Genomic DNA, 9,207 nt, shown 5'->3' with positions numbered 1-9,207 from the left:
TCAGGGGAAACTCCCTGCCCTTAATCCTGAGTTCCACGGTGCCTCCATTTAATGTGTTATATTATTCTAATGAGTCAAGATGAAATAATTATTCATCCTAGGACTAAGTAGTGAAAAATTGTCCAAGATATGCCTAACCTATTTTTCCTCTCCCACTTCATCCACCCTAACTCATCTTTCTCCCTTGTCCCTTCTTAGCACCTTTCTGTCCTGGCGCTTCTCTCTGAGACTGGACTCTACTGCCCTCCAGTGGCTAGAGCAGAGAGAACTCTCCCATCCACTCAGCACCTTCAAGAATTTTTACCACTAACAACCCATTTTATAAATGGGATCGCGGAATAAGTCTACTCAAGTCTCTGAATCCCAAGCAACGTAGTCCAAGTTCAACCTCTGATTTGTGAGTTGTTTCCTTCCTACCTCATCCCTAGAGAAGATTCCAAGTTGGAAACCCTGCAGCAAAAAATAAAAAGACACGGCCTCCACGCATCCTACCACCAACACCTGCCTCAAACGTCATAATTACAGGCTAGTTAGCAGCTATTGGGTTCGTCTAACGAACTGTCGGTTTCTAGCCTTTCGGAGCCCAAATCCTTTAGGATATTTACTAGCTTCCCCACATCTCGCTCCCCTGACGACATCACTGTAAGATCGCGGTAGCTTAACCAGGTCTCTTGTTTCCAAGGTAACAGGCGCTTTGCGACCTTCAGTTTGCAGCGGTCGCACTGTAGTCCCTGTAGTGGTTGCTGGGCGACGGCGGTGGAGAGAAGGGGGTGAAGACCTGTGCTGTTATTGGAGGGGCAGCTAGTCTATGCTTGGAGGAAGTGCTGGGCCCTTCGTGAAGGAGTGCGACCCGAAGCGACCGAGCTGCTCTCCCCTTCCCTTGGCCCATGGCTGGGGTGCAGTCCCTCGGTCGAGCAAGAGGCTCAACCTGGACCTGGAGGCCAGTAGCGCGAGACGTGCTTCTGGCTCGTGCCTTCCATTCATGCACGGAACTGGAAGGACGGTTCTATCTGGTAGGGGGTCTCCTAGAAGGTGGTGCAAGAGTGCCCAGCAACGACACTGTGATCTTTGACCCAGCTGTGGGCCAAGCGGTGCGACTGGTAGCCCGAGGTAGTCCCCTTCGCAGCCACCACGACGCGGCACTGGTGGGAGGACGTTGGCTCTGCGTGGTGGGTGGCTGGGACGGGTCACGCCGCTTATCCACGGTGGCCGCGCTGGACACGGAGAGAGGCGTGTGGGAAGCATGGGCTGCGAACCCTGGCAACTGCCCTCCTGCTGGCCTCAGCAGCCACACCTGCACTCGCCTCTCAGACGGGGAGCTGCGAGTGTCTGGCAGAGAGGGTGGTACCCACACTCAGCGACGCTATGGAAGCATCTACACGTTAAAGTTGGACCACAGGACCCGAACTTATTGGTACTGCAACTTTTGTCCCCAAACGTTCGTTTGGTTTCTCTATACTCTAGAAAAAACAAAACCTAAATAAACTTATTGGTAGTCTATCCATAGCACCTTCTGTCTTGGAATCCAAGATGGCTTAACTCTATCTGTCCCAAGCCTGATTTTCTTTTTCACTAAGAGCTCTCTGGCAAAGAACACTTGAATCTTTTTCAGAAAACCAAACTCAGGCCCGAATTTCTGTGTACCAACAGCTACAAAGAAGAAGACTGCCACACAACCTCACGATCAGGCCACTGTGCTGCCCTGCTGCCAACTGCTGGACCGCACCCGGGTCATCAGCTTTTGCTCTTTGGGGGTTGCAACTCAGTTGGACCAGAGGTAGCAGGGCAATGGAGCCCTGGAAAAATCAAGGTATTAGCTACTCACATAAAGTAGAAAAGGACTAAAACTTCGATAAGCAAACCCTTCAGACAACCCCTTCTTGTTTTTCTCGCCCAAGGAGGAACAACCAGTTGCCCCTCGTTTGAGGGAACAGCTTGCAAGGCTTGTGAACAGTGGGCAGGGACTGCAGCAAGGACCGCAGAGCCTGCGCCATCATTCCTGTTCAGTGGTGGGACCCTTCGCTGTACTATTTGGTGGAGAAACTCTGACCAGAGCTAGAGATACGATCTGCAATGATCTCTACATCTACGATACCCGTGAGCGCCAAGCTATCATTTGAAAGGGAGGAGAGAAAGACACAGCTAAAAATTACAAAACAGGGGTGGTAGGATAGAAAGGAGAAATCAGTTGATGAGTTAAAGGAATGCAGTCCGGTTGTGGTGATGCATGCCACTCAGGAGGCAAAAGTGGGTGGACCGCTGAAAAACAAACAAAAAAAATAGAGCCAGGCATAGTGGTTCACACCTTTAATTCCAGCACTTGGGAGGCAGAGGCAGGCAGATCTCTGGGAGTTTTTGAGGCCAGCCAGCTTGATCTAGAGTGTGAAACTAGCCAGGGTGACAGAGCGAGACCCTGTTTCAAAAACAAAATAGACAATATAAATAGAATACTGAACATCTGAAAAGGCTGACAAACCAAACGGGAACGATAACAGGCATGCGTACTGGGTAAGGCTGGAGCAGAATGCCGCAGTAACCACCTTCTGCTCTCAACCCACAGGCAAGTCTCCGCCTCTGTGGTTCCACTTCCCCAGTACAGACCGTGGACTGAAGCGCGTGGGCCATCGGACTTGCCTTTGGAATGACCAGCTTTATTTGGTTGGGGGTTTTGGTGAGGACGGCAGGACAGCTAGCCCACAGGTTTGCATCCTGGAATTCTTCATCTAAAGAACAGCAGGGAGACACATGGCCACCCCTCTGTGTTGTGGCAAACCTACAAAGCGGTCTCATCAGAGCTATTGCCCTACTTCAAATACTTATTAAATTTCAATCTGAGAGTTTTGTGTCTGAATCCTTTAAAAGATTTATACATTTTACTTATATAAGTGCCCTATTTGCATGTACACCTTCATGCCAGAAGAGGGCATCAGACCCCATTATAGATGGTTTTGAGCCACCATGTGGTTGTTGGGGATAATAAAACAGATGCCCCCTGGAAGAGCAGACAGAGCTCTTCACTGTTGAGCCATCTCTCCAGCCCTCTGAATCCCTTTTAGAAGAGCATCAAATAAGCAGATGTCTTTATTTGCAAAGGAAAGGCCGAACTGAGGTTCCTTTCTGATAGTGAGCTATTAACCTGGTAGAAACCATGCAAATCATATTCTTTGTTTTGTTTGAGACAGGGTCTCACTGTGTCTATATATAGCCTTGGATGACTGGGAACTCGATTTGTAGACCATGCTGGCCTGGAACTCCGAGATCTGCCTCTTGTTGTCGCCCAAGCACTAAGATTATTAAAGGCTTGTGTGGCACCACACTCAGCTCTATGAGGTCGGTGTAGCCCTAAATGAGATAAAGGTTCAGGCTATAGCTAAGTATTTGACCAAAACATTTAATCAACAACAACAAAAACAAAATTTACAATAGCAGAGAAATAATAATAACAACAATAAAAAGAAATTACAAATGGGAATCAGGGTTAAAAAAAAAAAAACAACCCCGCAGAGGCCTTAGCTCCTAAGAGACCAACACCCCTGCTGAGCTGGCCTTGGCCCCAGCCCCTTCTGAATTTTCCTTGGCCGCTGGCTTCTCATCTTCCCCCATGAGACGAATGTTGTGCTTTTCCCGGAATTCGTTCAGTTCTTTGCCCTTTGCCTGAAGCTGCTGTGACAGTGTCTCAATGATCTTCTGTATCTAAAAGGCAAAAGAGAGGATGGAGAAGGACTGCAGGTCTCCCTCCTCTGCCCTGGACTGTACTACAGTTGGAGGCAGTGAGACAAGAACACAGTGGCTTATAAAGGGGAACCATCTGAGCTACTTATTTTCGTTATTCTTTGATAATGTTATAAAAGTGTATGATCAAACAGCCCACTCTCATCTACTTGCCACCAACCCATCCCACCTCATAATCGTATTTCTCCATTTTGTTTTGTGGCCCATGAGTCTAACCTGAAGCACCCTTGTGGGCATGGATGGAGCTATCCACAGGAGCACTAGTGGCTCACCAGCAGCTACATCTCTTAAGACAGTTACTGTCCCCTCTCCAGCAACTTTCCATCCTCAGTCCCTCCCCAGGGAGGATGGGCTGCTTGCTCTTAAAAGAGCATTTGTCATGCTTTGGTTTCTTCTCTTAGGTCACATTCATTTTTTTCTTTTTTTAAGTGATTGATTTTTAGTTAGCCCAAGCAGGCTTCAAACCCAATTCCTCTGCCTCATCATCTCAGCAAGTTAAACACCAATGTATGCCACCCCAGTCAGGATTCTTTCTCCCTTTAAAAGGTCTCTTATGGTTTCTTCAAGGGTCTGGTTCGGTGGATCAAGAGCTCTTAAGAAGCTGCATTTTAAACTGGTCCTTGGCTGGAGGTGTAGCTCAATGATAAGAGTATTTAGCCTACTGCGCATGAGGCCCTGGGTTTGATGCCCAACACTGCTAAACAAGTTCTTCAGGAGATTCGGACTCAGGGATCCACAGACTATATTGTGAAGAACACTGCTCTACCCATTCCCTCCCCACTCAGCCACATCAAAGAGCCCATGGAAAGGGCACACAGCCAACAACTCCTCACTTAAGGAGTTGGACTTCAACTTCGTAATAGTATAAAGGGCACAGTAGATAGCTAACAGGCTGCATGCTACCATCAACATGAATTCCCTAAATCCCTAGTCACCTACATTTAACCTCTTGGCTGCCCAAACGCCTATAGAGGAATTCTTGCTCACCTGCTCCTTGTTGCCCTCCAAGGCAGGAAGCACTTCTTTGACAGTCCGCTCCACCAGCACACCTCCAACCATGCGGTAGCACTTGCGGGTCTCATCCACTTCCTTCAGTGTATCGATCACCAGGCTAGGGTAGGAGAACAAGACAAGACCTCAGAATCCGACCAGATCCCCACAAGCCTCCATCCAATCATTCTGTTTCTCTGCTGCCTTCCTACCTGTGCTCATTCAATTCCATCTCCAGCTCAGCTGCTTTGGACGCCAAGCCCCTCTGTTCCTGCCGAAGGCGATTAAAGCCAGCAATTACCTAAGAGATGAGAGATGAGACCGTGAAAACACCAGAAAGTAAAGGCAGCCATAGGATGGCAAGTTACAAAGGCGCAGTAGTGGATAGCTATCTAGGGAAGGGCATAGACTACATTCTTACTGAGTGCCTATATGTCTGAGATATTTACTAGGCACAGGGGGATTTAACAATAGATTTGAATGTGAGAGATGGGGGGGGTGAGGAGCCACTGGAACACCTACAAGAGACTTGCAGGTGAAGAGGGCTTTTTTATGTCTCCCTCCCCAACTTATTAATTTTTACTCTATGTTCATGAGTGCTGTTATACCTGGAAGTATGTATACATGTGCACCATGTGTTGGCCTGGTGCCCAGGGGCCAGAAGAGGGCGACAGAGTCCCTGAAACTGGAGTCACAAATGGTGGTGAGCACCGTGTGTGTGCTGGAAACTGAACCTGGGTCTCATCAAAATGTTTTAACCACTTTTCTTTTAAGTTCTTTTAACTACTGAGCTAGCTTGCCAGTTTGTCACTAATCAGAGACCAAGAAGGTGATAGAGTTATAGGCTTGATATAGGTACTGGAAATCAAACCTGGGTCTTCTAGAAGAGCAGTGTGTACTTTTTAAAAAAAGATTTAATTATTTTATGTATATGAGTATACTGTAGCTGTCTTCAGACAGACCAAAAGAAGGGCATCAGATCCCATTACAGATGCCTGTGAACCACCATGTGGTTGCTGGGAATTGAACTCAGGACTTCTGGAAAAGTAGTCAGTCCTCTTACCTGCAGAGCCATCTCTCTAGATGCACAGTGTGAAATCTTAATCATTGAGTCATCATCTTTAGTCCTTTTTTTTTTTTAAGACTTAAAGACTTTTTAAAAAAGATTTATTTATTTATTATATGTGAGTACACTTTAACTGTTTTCAGACACACCAGAAGAGGGCATCAGATCTCATTATGGATGGTTGTGAGCCACCATGTGGTTGCTGGGATTCGAACTCAGGACTTTGGGAAGAGCAGTCAGTGCTCTTAAACGCTATGCCATTTCTCCAGCCCCAAGACTTTTTTTTATATGTATGTGTGTGTGCCTGTGTGTATATAAACAAGTGTGGAGGAAGAAGAGGGTATCAGATTCACTTGGACCTTCAGTTAGAAGCTGTGAGTTCCCAGGACCATGCTCAGGCGGGCACACCTGTGCGGCGTGTGCTTTCCCACTACGCCACATAAGCTTTATCATATTAGCTCAGGGCTTGAGGTACAACTCAGTGAGAATGGCCTCAGCATGCAGAAGGCACTGGGGCTCAACTCCCAGCACTACTACCAATAACAAAGCTAGAGAGAGCATCTTGTGTCTGTCTGGATATGGCACCTGTGAATAAAAGTCTGATGGCCTATAGGTTAGGCAAGAAACAGGAGATGGGAAAAGAGGAGGAGAAAGGATTCTGGGATAGTGCCAGGCTTGGGAGAGTCACCAGGGAAGACGTGACAAGACAGCTGTTTGGTACCTGAGCACATTGTAACCAGCCACATGGCAGAATACATGTTAAAATAAATTGGGTTATTTTAAGTTATGATCTAGTCAGAGAAGAGCCTAGCTATATAATCAAGGTATTTGTAAATATATTCTGAGTCTGAATCTTATCTCTGGGAGCATAGAGCTGGGAGGAAGAGTCAGGAAAATATTCACTAACGGCGCCCCACAACGGGTACCAAAATGTTGTAAAAATTAATTGGAGGTTTCTACCTCACCTTTGATCATTCAGTTCCCAAATAAAAGACATAAAACCTTTATATTTACAATTACCCCCTTAACAGCACTAGAGCTGTGCAGTTATCAACCCTCTATACTCTTTTAGTCTACTTCCCTGTCACTAACCATGAGATATGACCTGCCATGTTCTGCCTGGGCTGTCCCTTCTCCAATTGGCTGGCCCTCATGGACATCTTCACATGATCCACCTTTCCCATGGTGTCTTCTTCCTCTTCTCTCCTCTTGTGGTCCCTGCCCCAAGACCACAAGCCTGAAAACTGAAGGCCCGCCTACTTGTCTTCTGCCCAGAGCTACAGGCTATAGGCATCTTTATTCAACCAATAGTTTTACATTAAGGAACAAGATTACATAGAATCATTTGGTGTATATGAGGATCTCCTTTTATTCCTGTGGGCAGCCAGACCTTGGGGGCCAGTATTTAAGCATTGCAATACACAGCAACAGACCAAACCTCAATAGTCTCATGCAAACAGGGATAGACTAGTCAATGTCGAGAGTCTCTTTACCCTATTAAATCATAGTGTATGTAAAGTTCCCCTCTGAAATAGCCCCATTTAATTAAAATACTATGTATTCGTTTCTAAATCAACATCACTTCTTATTACTACATAGAGCTCTTTATATTCTTATTATTTACACATATGAGATCTTTCAAAAACTTATTTTTATAAAGATTTTCCCCCTAAGGTTTATTTTTATGTGTCTTACCTGTATGTGTATGTCTGCTATGTGCATGCCTGGGACCCAAAGAGGCTAGAAGAAGGCATCAGATCCCCCAAAGCATGAGCTACCATACCAGTAATGAGCTGGAAATTAAACCCAGATTCTCTAGATCTTTGTTTTTTTGTTTTTGAGACAGGGTTTCTCTGTATAGCTCTGGCTGTCCTGGAACTCACTCTGTAGACCAGGCAGGCCTTGAACTCAAGAAATCTGCCTGCCTCTGCTTCCCAAGTGCTGGGACTAAAGGCGTGCGCCACCACTGCCCCGGGATTCTCTAGCTCTTAACCACTGAGCCATTTCTCTAGCCCCAGATTTCTTTTTAAGTGTGACATAGAATTTGTTCCCTATTGATCCCTATGTTGGGAGATGTGGTTGTTTGTGTGCATGGTTTTCTGCTTGTTTTGAGACAAGGTCTCTGAATACAGATTACCAGTCTGGCTTCCAACCTGAGATTGTGGAGAGCTTTTGGAACCCTGTAGAAATTTGGCAAGCGCGTACCACTGGGCTCAAGGAAGTAGGCTCAGATAGGAGTATTTACATTTGGGCTAATACAAAGCTCAATGTGTGGCATTCCTTTTATCTTGGTCATCCTGATAAGCCCCTAGAAACAGTGACCAGGGGGCTTTGCTTACTGCCTTGTCTGACTACTTTGTCATTGATCTAAGAACTGACCCTATTCTCTGCAAGTACTTAGAATGGTATAAAAGCTGAATGGGGGAAAAAAATAAACCTGCTGCAGCCTCAGCACTGGCTGGAGTCATGCTATAATGTTGTCTAATTGTCTTTTTCTTTTCGATCCTCCCTCCCTCCCTCCCTCCCTCCCTCGAGACCCTGTTGACTGACTGAGCTGGCTTGATCATGAGATCTTCCTGCCTCTGTCCCCAGAATACAACCAAAATTTCTCACCACACTGATAATCTGTAAGGCCCTGTCCTGTTTCCTTCCACACACATATTTCATACATTAATATAAAAATGTCCCTACAATGTCACTATTAAAAGTTTGTGTTTTCAAAACAAAACAATCAGACACCAGTGAAATCAAAGAGCTAGCCCCAGGTGATCCAGACTCACAGGCCGCCTCAACCGTTGTTTCCTCAAAATCCAGGACACAGCTTCAGAGCAGCTAGCCTCAAGTGGCGTAGCCTCACAGTCTGCCTCAACTAGGCCTGCACCTTCCTGGACAGTGAGGGGAACAGCCAGGCTTCTCAGGGATTGGCTACCATTCCAATTTTCTTAGGGTCCCCAAAGATGCCACTGCCCCCGGACAGGAAGCAATCTAAAGAACACAATGCCTCGTTCCTGAGAGGTGGAGTGGGCGGTTAGTGGTATTCAGTATGGATGTTGTCAGTTTAGGGGGCTGGTGGTTGGTTGTTAATAGTTGTGGCCAGGGAAGAAACAAAGGGAAGGAGGGTGGATTCAAAGCCAAGCATGCCCAGCACCTACATGGTGACTTACAACCATGTGTAACTCCAGTTCCAAAGGATCCAATCCCCAACCCCCACTTCTGACCTGATTGCACCAGGCACACCTAGAGTGCACATGCATACAAAACACTCATACACATAAGATACGTAAATAAGGAGCTGGTGAGATGGCTCAGTGGGTAAGAGCACCCGACTGCTCTTCCAAAGGTCCAGAGTTCAAATCCCAGCAACCACATGGTGGCTAACAACCATCCGTAACAAGATCTGGCGCCCTCTTCTGGAGTGT

The 9,207-nt window shown here is 46.5% G+C and overlaps 2 protein-coding genes across 2 annotated transcripts in view; one reads left to right on the top strand and one right to left on the bottom strand.

The window, feature by feature from the left end:
• Window positions 1–726: 726 nt before the first annotated feature.
• Window positions 727–2,837, top strand: Klhdc9 (kelch domain containing 9). Its single transcript, XM_021175444.2, has 4 exons — window positions 727–1,414; window positions 1,651–1,810; window positions 1,899–2,097; window positions 2,561–2,837. Exons 1-4 carry the CDS (start codon window positions 888–890, stop codon window positions 2,725–2,727), a joined length of 1,053 nt encoding a protein of 350 aa, XP_021031103.1. The 5' UTR covers window positions 727–887; the 3' UTR covers window positions 2,728–2,837.
• Window positions 2,838–3,371: 534 nt separating this feature from the next.
• The window catches only part of Pfdn2 (prefoldin subunit 2), a 12,336-nt gene continuing 6,500 nt past the window's right edge, over window positions 3,372–9,207 (bottom strand). The window contains exons 2-4 of the mRNA XM_021175522.2: window positions 4,935–5,023; window positions 4,720–4,843; window positions 3,372–3,693 (exon numbers count right to left, since the gene is read on the bottom strand). Coding sequence (XP_021031181.1) covers window positions 3,517–3,693; window positions 4,720–4,843; window positions 4,935–5,023 — 390 coding nt within the window. The 3' untranslated portion in view covers window positions 3,372–3,516. The remainder of the gene's footprint in view (window positions 3,694–4,719; window positions 4,844–4,934; window positions 5,024–9,207) is intronic.

This window comes from Mus caroli, chromosome 1, assembly GCF_900094665.2.
Source record: "Mus caroli chromosome 1, CAROLI_EIJ_v1.1, whole genome shotgun sequence".
NCBI lineage: Eukaryota > Metazoa > Chordata > Mammalia > Rodentia > Muridae > Mus > Mus caroli.
Note: the sequence above shows the minus strand (reverse complement) of the source record. Positions and strands in the feature narration are given on the sequence as shown.